This window comes from Sycon ciliatum, chromosome 13, assembly GCF_964019385.1.
Source record: "Sycon ciliatum chromosome 13, ocSycCili1.1, whole genome shotgun sequence".
Lineage (NCBI taxonomy): Eukaryota > Metazoa > Porifera > Calcarea > Leucosolenida > Sycettidae > Sycon > Sycon ciliatum.
In genome coordinates this window covers 7,773,288-7,786,538 of record NC_088655.1, presented here as the reverse complement: position 1 = coordinate 7,786,538, position 13,251 = coordinate 7,773,288, and the positions used below count along the sequence as shown (strand labels likewise).

The window sequence follows — 13,251 nt, the reverse complement described above, 5'->3', positions numbered from 1 at the left end:
AAAGTGAAAAATAGAAATAATGCAAACAGGAACAGTAGAAGCTAGTTGCAAAAGTTCGGTATACCTTGCACCGAATACTTGTGATTCAGATTGTGTCTACACACAGCAACAGTAAATCGGCCAGCAGATGTCAGACAGCGGATTTCTTCTGGCAGCTTATTCCAGTGTGTGTTGCTGTGTTTCAGGTATCCGTTCGGTGACAACATTGGTGAAGGATATTGTTACCAATGGAGCAAGAGTCCAGCAAGGATGAGAGCTCCAGCCGCCAATCACAACAACCTGCTGGTGGCACTGGTGAGCGAAATGATTGCTTTAGCTTATGGAGGAACAAAACTGTGGGACTTGATTTCAAGGGTCATTGCAGAGTCCACTGCTTTTATTGGCGTTCGGTTAGAGCAAGTCGGACATATTCATTCGTACGGCTCCATATGAGAGGCAGTGGAACTCGGATAAGAGGTACTGCCTCGGGAGTGGAAAAAAAACTTAGTAGAGAGATTCTGTAGAGCAAACGTTCGCATGGATTTTCGCGTCTAGGCTTGCGAATATTTCTGCGAATGTTCACGCAAAGTTTGTGTTTTCCATGATTTTCGCTCCAAACAAATACGAGTGCACTCATGCTTATTTGAGAAGCCGTCTTCGGTAGATCTACCGAGCTTCATCCGACTGAGAATTTATTTGCTACGAGTGGCTGCACCCTGAGACAAGAGCTTTTTGACTATGTTGTCGATAGCCGAAGACCCACAGACACACAGGTTGGCCTGTGCCGCAATCCGCCGCATCAATATCTGCAAATCCAGAAAAAGCATCACCGACTCTGAGAAAATGAGCAGATCGGATATCGGAGATGGTTACGGAGATGAAGCAGTGTTGGCTGCCATAATTATTGGAAAACCAGTACCAGCGACCAAGCCAAGAGTAGATCTTCTGGATTGTGAAAGATTAAGCACATACCATTGCATGAGAGTGGTTCGCCATTGCACTGCACTAGTCTGCAACCGTTTCGCCTTGTTGCTAGAGCCCTAGCAGCAGTACCCTGCCAAAGAGATAAAATAGACGCCTGGCAAAATGACTCCTGACTACAACATCATACATCCACATGCACACTTGCCTAGACAAAGACAGTTTGGGGAATGTCATTACAACTAACATCACTAGGTAGTTCTAGAACAGCCTGCGTGTCTGCAAGTGCCAAGGTGTGTGGGTATGTGTGATGCACTAAGTATGCATGTGCATGACAACACAATGCTTGCAATCCACTGCTCACTATTTTGCTTTCATATAGTGGTATTATGTTGTGCAGTTCACATGACAGACTTACTAAAACCTACCCCTAGTCAAGTTTGTGTACCAGACAGCAGTTATCTAGGTCTGCCAGTGCTGAACACACTTTACATATCGTCACTGCTATAACACTATTAGAGGCTGGCTGGCTTTGATGTAGATCAGTCCAACCTTTCGACCTAGGTCCAACAGATGGTGACTTTGCCAACAAGTGATTCATTAGTTTTCAAAGATGTCTTGTTGACAGATACATGTTTAGCAGAAGAAGATGCTGCGTTCCCTGTCCCAGTATTTACCTATACACCATGCAATCCCAGTATTTACCTACACACCATGCAATCCCAGTATTTACCTACACACCATGCAATCCCAGTATTTACCTACACACCATGCAATCCCAGTATCTACCTACACACCATGCAATCCCAGTATTTACCTACACACCATGCATTCCCAGTATTTACCAATACACCATGCAATCCCAGTATTTACCTATACACCATGCAATCCTAGTATTTACCTACACATCATGCAATCCCAGTATTTACCTATACACCATGCAATCCCAGTATTTACCTACACACCATGCAATCCCAGTATTTACCTACACCCATGCATTCCCAGTATTAACCAATACACCATGCAATCCCAGTATTTACCTACACACCATGCAATCCAAGTATTTACCTACACACCATGCAATCCCAGTATTTACCTACACATCATGAAATCCCAGTATTTACCTACACACCATGCAATCCCAGTATTTACCAATACACCATGCAATCCCAGTATTTACCTATACACCATGCAATCCCAGTATTTACCTACACACCATGCAATCCCAGTATTTACCTACACATCATGAAATCCCAGTATTTACCTACACACCATGCAATCCCAGTATTTACCTACACACCATGCAATCCCAGTATTTACCTACACACCATGCAATCCCAGTATTTACCTACACATCATGTAATCCCAGTAATTACCTACACACCATGCAATCCAAGTATTTACCTATACACCATGCAATCCCAGTATTTACCTACACACCATGCAATCCCAGTATTTACCTACACACCATGCAATCCCAGTATTTACCTACACACCATGCAATCTTACCATGTACAAGGAGACATTGCTTTTCCATGTGCTTATATTTGTACTGTAGCAATGGAAGCAGGATCTGAAGAGGAGAGTGAGGACAAGTATCAACCACCAGATCTGGCGGAGTACGGTGATCACTACTACTCAACCGATGCACCTCATCCAGACCTGGTGAGAGCATGTGAAGATGACGATGTGGAACAAGTCCGACAAACCGTGAATATCGGCACTCCAACTGAACCTGTGACTAGACCGGATCTCTTGGAACAAGTGCCGGAGTCATTTTTTGGAGACAATGATGATGACGAGGATGATGACGAGGATTGCAGAATTCCCATGACAATCATGGTAAGTCGGAAGTATCTCCTCCCTCCCCCCCCCCCCTCCCCAAATGAATGATGCTTTGCCAGTGTCGCACCAAAGCAATTTTCAACTCTCAAACTATGTTCAACTTGCAATGAATTTCAGCGACTTTTAGCGGTGCATTAGTTTAGGGCTGCAACGGGTAGGGGTTTTGTCGGGTAACGGGTCCAGGTATAATATCCGGGTAGCGCGGGTACTCTATCGGGTATTTTTGACACAGTTTGCAGTTTTTGACACAGTTTGCAGTTTGCAGTTTGCAGTTTTTGACACAGTTTACATAGAAATTGTACAGTAGCATGTACAGTCATGTTGCCATGCTGTTTACATGCACCGTTGCAAAAACACTGTACTCCAACCACCCGATCGGGTTCTCAGGAGAAAAAATGGATACCCTACTACTTCCTCTGGAAACAAAAACGTAGTGACATTTTGACATTACTTTTCAAGGAGTTACTGAACTCAACAAAAGTTTTCTTTTGGAAGAGAAACACTTCAACACATTCAATCGACATATCTACAATATCTACAGGATCGATTAGTGGGAGTAGAGTCTCAGTCTGGGTCACCATCGCTCAAATCATCACCGCTGAAACCGTTCCAAGTGGCAGGTCGATTAACGCGATGTCGTATGTCACGAAGCTTCTCCGCGTCTCTGATCGTCTTCGCTGTTACCTGGATGCCTTCTCCAACATCTCGGCAGAGACCACGGTAGCGCTGTAGCGCTGGTACTCATTACCACCTCCGCTCTCGCTCGAGGATGCCCCGGAACAACAAACACAGGCACGCCAAACATTTCAAATTTCCTCCGAGGGATATAATAGTCGTACCGGCACTTCCTGGCTGCCACGATCAGATCTAACCTTCTCAACGATGTGTCGACCAGAACACGTTGTTGAGGCTGCTAGAAAAGGCGAGATCATCCAAGTTGAGGTCTGGGCTCTGCAGTGGCTGAACGGCTTCTATTTTGAAATTGTTCATATTGCTTTGCTGCGCGAAGTGACGATTGTCACATCTCTGCGTTTTGGAGTTTTGACATCTTACCGACCTGTTCGCATGCAGACAGGCGTTTCGGGGATTTCAAAGCTATTCATTTTCTACTCTTCTTGCTCGTTAGTGCCATTGTCCTGCTATGTCAAGTTTTGAACTAAAAAATAGCTACGACGAGCAATGAGCGCAGTGCTTTTCTTCCCGTTGCGCCTGATGGATGAACATGAAAAAACACGTTTGCTTAGCTTTGTTTGCAGCGTCAACACCCTTGTTCTGCGACGACTGTCGGCTCTCCAAAATATGAATCATGCTTTCCTACAATAACAAGGTAACTACAGCGACATTTAGTTAATAAGAGTCACGAAGATTTTGCTTCAGGAGGAAATACCGATCAAATTACGGGTAGCATGGGTACCCTACTACTCGTTGACACCCCTACATTAGTTACATTCAGAGTACATAGCCACTAAACCAACGGTTCTGTCCTGAGAGAGTTCAAAGTTGACATCATCTTTATGATACAAAGCGTGTAGTACATGTCTCGTCCTGTACCTGTGGAGGACATAATAACATTATGATCCCATGTAATGCGTTAACAGACGGTGAATACGTTGTAAATCACTCGCTAGAGAACTATTGCATCATACAATATTGTTGGCACAGCAATGTATCTGGAAGGTGCACACCGTTTTAACGGATGTTATGCTTTTCGTTACAGTCCTTATTTTTCTGAGAAACAGAAATCAGATAGAAAAAAATACATAGAAAGATCAGAAGTGTATTCGCAATCACTTGAAGCGTCCTAGTCAAACAAACATTGGCACACAGCACTGTGTTGCTAAACTCAAACTCTTTCCTGTGGGAAGAATAATGTGACCCTGGACTTCTAAATTCATTTCCTTCTAGTCACTTGCCATGATGGCTAACTTTTTCAACACACCGAGTTACCAACGAATGTCTGATGTTCCACCGACCGGGATAGTGAGACAATGAATTTTCAAGCTTTGAAAACTCACACGGCATGACCATGACTACCATCTTGAGCACACAAGGGGCATATCCTTCGTAAGCTGAGCTTGAGGAGGCTTATGGACTATTTGCTTTCACTCACATAGCAACCGGTTTGTACATGGGGTAGTGGTCTACCCGAGAATGTACTCACGAGTAGTACTAGTGGTCTACCAGAGAATGTATGTGGGTAGTGGTCTACCAGAGAATATACGTGGGTAGTGGTCTACCAGAGAATGTACATGAGTAGTGGTCTACCAGAGAATGTACGTGGGTAGTGGTCTACCAGAGAATGTAAGTGGGTAGAGGTCTACCAGAGAATGTACTTGGGTAGTGGTCTACCAGAGAATGTACGTGGGCAGTGGTCTACCAGAGAATTCACTCCGTGTACCGTATTCCACACTCGCAGCCACACGCTAGCGAAAAACAAGGCAAGAAAGTAATAAAGAGCAAGCCGGCCAGCAAGAGAGATGTCAGTGCAAGACACGGGCAGAGCAATGGCACGGTGTGGGTGCCTGGGCAGCAGGGTAGCACTTGAAAATCCGTCTCCCTAAATTTCCACCCATGACCGCTAAACCGGGTTGGCGGAAAACTTGCCTTGCCGCCAAAAAACTCTTCTACTAATATGGGACCTGCCCCACTGCCAGTCACAACCAAAAAGCAGAAGATAAGCAAGTGGAAGAAAGCAATCATACAAAAAATGCTGAGCCCCTCGGGACAGAAACACAGCATGCGACATGCCATGGAAAACAAGAAAACAGCGGACAAAACAAGCAAAAACGCACAGGACCCAAGGGTGGGTGGGTGGTAAAACTCAAAGGTAACATGAGGAACACAGGACCATGTCATAACATGTGGCAACTGAGCACTACTAGCAAGGCTCGAGCTTCGTGATTCGCAGGCTCACACGTTCATCCCCATCCACTGGGGGGGGGGGGGGGGGTCCCTCTGCCACTCTCCTCGCCGGCGCATATTCCTCATCCTCAGTCTGTGGCCACCCAATTTGCCGGAGTTACAACTGGACCAGATGCCAAGGGGAGTGTGGGAGAGCTCATAGTAATGTCAAGGCCGCCACCCAAAAATTGGCATGCATGACCAGCTCCTCCAGCAACTGGCCTAGCACATCAGCTCCACCCGCCTAACTAACGGTCAGGAAGATTCCGACCCAAGCATGGCGGGGCACCACGCCACTAGCTCGGCTTTGAAGCAGGCATGTGAAGACAGTAGTACCACGCAGTTTCTCTCACTCATCATACCAGCCAGCCCTGTTTTTGATTCCAATATGCCATTTATTCACACGCCCATCGATGTTGTCAGCTTAACTAGACTGCTCACTGATCATTTAGGCAAGGCATTCTCTTCCTGCATTAGCAGGGGCTTACAATCTGGATTCAACATAGCCTTAGGCTTCATGGGTCGCCGTCAGACTGTGACGGACTCAAATCTTCCCTCATGTACTGAACATTCCGTGTACATAGCAGAGTATCTGGCAACATCCTGTGCACAAGGAGAGACCCTTATTCCATCCCTCCATTTCCATCATTCCAGTACTCAGGCATTGGCATGGTGCCCAAGAAGAATGGTAAACTACGCATTTCCCACCATTTATCAGCTCCCATTTGCAAAAGCGTTAACGATGGCATCGACCCGTCCACGTTTAGCCTGTCTTATATCCAGATTGAAGACGCAGTGCAAACAATCATGGCCTACGGGCAGGGTGCATTGCTGACACAGCTGGACATCCGCAATGCATTCCGCATTCTGCTCATCCCTGTGCACCCGCCGAACTGGTCTCTACGTGGTATTCAGTGGCAAAGAAAATTTTACTTTGATCGAGCGCTGCCTACGCTTCAGCCCACACAACGCAAACTCGACCACTTTTGGGAAACCCTCCTTTGCGTCAAGCATCGTCGCACTAGGGAGAACATTTACACGGCGCTTACGGCATATCCATAAGAGTTTAGCATATCCCCGAAGCGCTGTCTAGTTTCAACCTGCAATCATTCCTTCGGCTGGCGCCATCAGCACGGCAAGCCCCAGACACTGCGATCTGCTTCCCACTCCTGGACTGATGCGGAAGGTTGCGGACCTGGCAGCCATGGCAATCGGTCTGACAGCACTGCGCACATACACCGCTTGCAAAAGGAAATTTACGCAAATATGTGCGTAGGGGAGAAGGATGCCCATGCCGGCTACGGACATAATGCTCAGCTGCTTCGCAGCACACTTCCCACAACCGGTGAAACAACGGACAATTCATGTCTACATGGCCGTAGTGCGCAACACGCATCTCGAAGCCACACCACAACCTTGCCTGGTTGCGCCATGCTGACATATCTGACTGCCTATCCACATTATACCAATGACACCCTCTTCCTCTACCACTATGGGAGACTCCTGACTAGGCAGGAGCTGACAGAAGAGGTACGACAGCTTCTTCCACTCATGGGTCATCCCATACTCGTGATTACGCTGGTCATTCGTTCCGCATCGGTACCGCCACTACTGCAGTCATGGCGAGTACCCCTGACTGGTTAATCAGGTCAATGGGCCGATGGAGGAGCAAAAGTGTCCTGTGCTACATCAGGACGACCGACACAGACATGGCGCAGCTGACCCAACAGCTGTTCGAGGTACAGGCACATCGCAGAACACAATGAGGTATGTAAGAACCCGCCACGTGAGCACACAACTCACACTGATGTATGTACCCACACACTTACTTAGACCAACTGCCGATTGTTTGGAACAGCACAGCAATTTGCTCTGCCAAGATTGTGCTGATAGCAACAACAGCGTCATTCACGTGCATTGCAATATGTCACAACTTAGCATGGAGGCTGGGCAAACATCAGCAAGCTACCTCCTCTCATCTGGCAATCTACCACGACCTTCGGCGATCACACTCATACGCCCACACTCCTGCCCTCTAACGGGCATCACACTTTGTGCGTGGGCCGTCTACACTCTGTCCATTTCATGGGCGCCCAGTTCATGGGCTGCACCTCGTGTGTGGACTATCATACGTACCATCATATGAGCCGTCTGCACTCCGCTCATTTCATGGGTGCGCATGTCTTGGGCTGCACTTCATGCGTGGAATATCATACATATTACATACCATCATATGAGCCGTCCACACTCTGCCCATTTCATGGGTGCCTACTTCATGGGCTGCATCTCGTGCGCGGATGATCTTACATAATGATTATCACATGCCAGATTCTGTTGCCCTGCACTCCATGAATCCTCCATACGTTGTGTGTTCTCCACTGGTCTGCAATAGCGAGTGCATGCTTGATAACAGGGGACAAAACAAGCAAAACGTACAGGACCCAAGTGAAGGAGGGTGGGTGGGAACATTCCAGGCTAAAACGTGGAACACAGGACCATGATGGCAGATGAGAGAAAGAGAGAGAGAGAGAGAGAGAGAGAGAGAGAGAGAGAGAGAGAGAGAGAGAGAGAGAGCTGCGCAGTGGGAGAGCAACAGTGCACAACGGAAAATGGTTAGTTAAAAATAAGGTTTTACACTCTTTTGCTATGCTCAGCCCTGAAAGCAACATTTTTTCAACCACACATAGCAACCGGTTTGTCCGTGGGGTAGTGGTCTACCAGAGAAAGTACTCACAAAGAAAATGATAGTCAGACGGAAGCAATGTGTGTGGATACAGAAAGAAAGTTGTGCTGTGAGTCCGCAATATACTTATCCTTGGGGGACGCGGACCTCCAACCGCTGTGCCATTGTAGCAGTCTGTCCACAATGCCCAAGTTAGCTGCGGCTGTCGCACCACCTGATCGGAGGCTGAGGAGACGTATGGTGTCGGGTCAGTCTGGGTGCGGCCCACAGCCAACTTGAGGATTCCCGTGGCTCTGCTGTAGCTCATGGTGCTGCGCACGCCTGACCCAGAGCGGGCGGAGGTTACTTTTCCCAGTAAATGTACATGTTGGCCGGGTGAATGTCCTCCTTGATGGAGAAATCTCTCTGTTATGCGAACCGGATATGGCATTGAGCCGGTGAATTTGCGAGCGACCAGAATCACGTCCCCTGCTTCAGTTAGTCGTTCTTGCGACTTGGCAGGTGCACGGACATATGGGTCGGGGTAGAATTGTAATAGGTGTATGTATGCTTGTATCAATTTTATGCGGAAATATGTCACAATAGCCATAGTCGTCTTCATGCAATATAAATAGGTCGTGATTATCAATGAGGAGTGTAGTGAGCGTGCGAGACTGTTCTGTGGAGAGATGATTTTGTGCGTTGATATATTCATCGATGACTTTCTTGCGTTGCTCAGTTAGCGGGATCGGGTCGGGTGAAACTGAGGAAACCATAGCTTCAGTGTCGTCAATATGTTCACAATCTGTAGGAATTTGATGAAGTTCGGCAACATTGGTATTTTTATGAATGAGTATAGGATGATTTGCATGATTTTCAACAGCCACAACCACACGTGTTTGGTTTGGGCCAACAGTTACAAGACTAGGAGTCACTGCCACATCTGGATGCTTCGCCATCAAGGACTCCAATGGATCTGCCACGCAATCCATCGCAACCGTGCACACATCAACAGCTGCACAAGGCACCAAGACAACATGTCCTGCAGGTACCGACAACTCCATCTCAAACACCACACGAGATGAGTATACCACAGGGTCAGCCACACTCTCGGGCGCACACGCCGGGACAACACCCGGTTGAGCCATGGGTTCAACAACCCGTGCAGACAATGAATCGTCAAGGGCAACACGAGAAGAATACGACGAAACAGGTACATCGTCGGAGCATGCATCAGAATGAGGAGTATGAGTATTACATGAGGGGGAAGTATTACGCGGAACAATACGATCATAGGGCGTACGTGACGGAGGACACCCAGAACCAAAAACATGCAACGGAACAGACACATCGCCAAACATCACAACACCACGAGCAATGTCTAATACACCACCATGCTGCAACAAAAAATCGGAACCAAGAATCATGTCGCAGTGAATACCAGGAGAGACAACAACCGTGTGCTGGAAAGACAGATTTCCTAGCGACATACACAGATCCATGGATCCAACGACAGGAAGTTGTGCGCCATTGACTGCACACAACCGCGGAGCAGACTCTAGAGGAGGTCGCTCTGTCAAATTAGGCAACAATTTAGAATGCACTAACGACACACTTGAACCAGAATCAACAAGAGCAACAACAGGAGACGAAGACGAAGACGAAAGACAAACATCAACGTGCACAATAATGGGTGAGATCGCACCACATACCTCCTCGAGGGGCTCCACTCGGACGACTGACGGCGGCCCCGTGTCACCAGTCCAACCTAGTTTTTTGCGTGCGGGCAAGATGCAATGAAGTGGCCCTCTTCACCACATCCATGGCACACTCCACGGACAGGCCTCGCAAAACTCTGGCCACGACCACGACTAGGCGCACCAGCACCAGCACCACGAGCAACAAAACGTACATGGTCTTGCTGGGGTCGGGTGGGGCGATACAGACTCACGCTCTCCATTTTCGCCTCCAAAGCAGAGAGACGCGAATCAAAACTCGACAAAAGCGAAGCCAACTGGTCTCGCTCAGATTCCGACTTCAGTGGACCGACTGCTGGGTCACGACCATGAGCAGTGCGACGGGGCTTCACTTCCGGAGCAGCAGCAAATACGGGCTGTGCGTACTGGTGAGGTACGGTGCGGGCCTGCTCGCGAGCATAAATAGCACCTACCTCGATGGCCTTTTGGACCGCCGCATCCAAATCAGTGGGCCGAGGTGACGCCAACGCTAAGCGCAAATCCTTCGATGCCTGGCCATCAATAAAAAGTTGCAAAAGCATTGAATCAAGCAGTGCACCTTGTTGTCCTGGGTAGGCTCGACGAGCGAGCCGACGAAGTTCCGTGGCATACCCGTGCTGAGTTTCACTCGCCAGCTTCACTCGCTGGCGAAGACTGGCCTTGTGCATCAATGCTTGCTGGGGCGGCTCAAGACGGACATGCAGAGCCTCGACTGCGTCGGAAAAGTTTATGTCAGGCGTGTGAGTTAGAATTTCGGCGAGCTGTACCAACAAGGCGAGCAGGTAGTAGCCGTAGCTTTTGTTCGTCGTCGTACCCACTCAGCTCGCATGTGTGGACGAAATGCCTCATGTACGTGGTGAAATCTTGGCTTGCTGATTTCCGAATGTCTCAGGAAGCAAAACTGGCTTCGGCAGTGGACGTGCATGTGGTGTGTCTGTGTCCGGCAAACGAAAACGATGGGACAACCCTTGTACCGGCGAACTCTCGCGCTCTTCAGCAATGCTCATGTCACAGCCAGCTTCAGCGAAGCTACGCTCTAGCTTTTCTTGTCTCTTGGATTTCGCTGAACGGCCCATTGTGAAAAAAAATTGTTTTTGTATTTTTGAATTTTCGAAAAAAATTATCTGCAAAAATTTCCCGTGGACTCGATCGACGCCTCGATCAACTATCGATCTAATTCTAAATCTATTACGTAACCTATCGTGCGTAGCGGCAAACAACTACATTTGGCAGAGACAATTCCAAATAGGCAACTACTCTACGGACACAGTGTAGCTAGACTCTACTACCCAGCTAGCAGATATCCTAACAAGACACTAGACAGCAGCCAGTATGCACAAAACACGGACACAGAAAATGTTCCGAAAATGTTTGGCCAGACAGGTTGGCGCCAATGCTTGACCTATGGACTGAGTCTGTAAACAATGCATGCAACAACAAAACGACGAGCAGAAAGAAACACAATGCAGAAAGGAAAGTATCGACGAAGAGAGTGGATGAGGATATGGTTTCACTTGCGTGAGCCTTCGTGGTTCTTCATAGTCGGCGATCTCCGAAGGCGTACATACTCCGCCAGCGATGTAGTGGTGGACATTTTCCGCTGCCACCAGTGTTAGCTGCTCCCGGCTAATGATGCCCCCTCACACCGGAACACAGGGGTTTTATATGATTGGATAATTTATAGAAGTAAGAAAGGGTTTGCTCCCCACACCGGAGCTCGCGCTATTCCGCCGACTTTCCTTGACACTTGACTGACTCACGACTGCCATCCAGAGCACACAAGAAGTCCATCGAACCTTCGACTCGGCAAACCTGCAAGAAAGCACCACTCCCTGCTCAATACACAGTGTTTCGGGGAATTCACCCCTCATCAGTTGAGCTTGAGTAGGCTGAGGAAGATTGTGCCTGAAGAGCACCACTTATATAGTGCTCTCCAGGCACAAACATCACCAGGGATACAAACTTACAGAGACACTCCGCTTCCAGCGCGATAAACACCTCGTGAACACCAGATAGCAGCGTGAGTCAGTGTCGCTCCTGGACGGTGAGACCAGACGTTGAGGACCCTCGGTCATTCGCAACGCTGTCACCTCCAAACCAACTAGTCGCAAGCCCGCGCTGGGCACAACAGTACGAAGTAGTGGTTGCGACTTCGGCGATGATTTGTAAGAAAGGGTTTGCTCCCCACACCGGAGCTCGCGCTATTCCGCCGACTTTACTTGACACTTGACTGACTCACGACTGCCATCCAGAGCACACGAGAAGTCCATCGAACCTTCGACTCGGCAAACCTGCAAGAAAGCACCACTCCCTGCTCAATACACAGTGTTTCGGGGAATTCACCCCTCATCAGTTGAGCTTGAGTAGGCTGAGGAAGATTGTGCCTGAAGAAGAAGGTTCGATGGACTTCTCGTGTGCTCTGGATGGCAGTCGTGAGTCAGTCAAGTGTCAAGTAAAGTCGGCGGAATAGCGCGAGCTCCGGTGTGGGGAGCAAACCCTTTCTTACAAATCATCGCCGAAGTCGCAACCACTACTTCGTACTGTTGTGCCCAGCGCGGGCTTGCGACTAGTTGGTTTGGAGGTGACAGCGTTGCGAATGACCGAGGGTCCTCAACGTCTGGTCTCACCGTCCAGGAGCGACACTGACTCACGCTGCTATCTGGTGTTCACGAGGTGTTTATCGCGCTGGAAGCGGAGCGTCTCTGTAAGTTTGTATCCCTGGTGATGTTTGTGCCTGGAGAGCACTATATAAGTGGTGCTCTTCAGGCACAATCTTCCTCAGCCTACTCAAGCTCAACTGATGAGGGGTGAATTCCCCGAAACACTGTGTATTGAGCAGGGAGTGGTGCTTTCTTGCAGGTTTGCCGAGTCGAAGGTTCGATGGACTTCTCGTGTGCTCTGGATGGCAGTCGTGAGTCAGTCAAGTGTCAAGTAAAGTCGGCGGAATAGCGCGAGCTCCGGTGTGGGGAGCAAACCCTTTCTTACAAATCATCGCCGAAGTCGCAACCACTACTTCGTACAATTTATAGAAGTATTCGATAAGAGTGTAGACAGAAGGAGAACAGGACAACGACAACTCAAGACTAGACTACAACAGAACAGAACTGGAGCATGCGCTCTTCTATGTGAGTGGCTCATTGCCAAGAGGAACGAGCGGGAAATACGAATAGGGAGTATTCAGGTCGTAGCATATATACACATATTACA

The 13,251-nt window shown here is 48.4% G+C and overlaps 1 protein-coding gene across 1 annotated transcript in view; it reads left to right on the top strand.

Annotated features, from left to right (window-relative positions):
* Nucleotides 1-13,251, top strand: part of LOC135829967 (uncharacterized) — a 37,032-nt gene that overhangs the window by 13,526 nt on the left and 10,255 nt on the right. Inside the window, exons 2-3 of the mRNA XM_065342357.1 lie at nucleotides 186-294; nucleotides 2,459-2,742. Of these exons, the coding sequence (XP_065198429.1) occupies nucleotides 228-294; nucleotides 2,459-2,742 (351 nt within the window). The 5' untranslated portion in view covers nucleotides 186-227. The remainder of the gene's footprint in view (nucleotides 1-185; nucleotides 295-2,458; nucleotides 2,743-13,251) is intronic.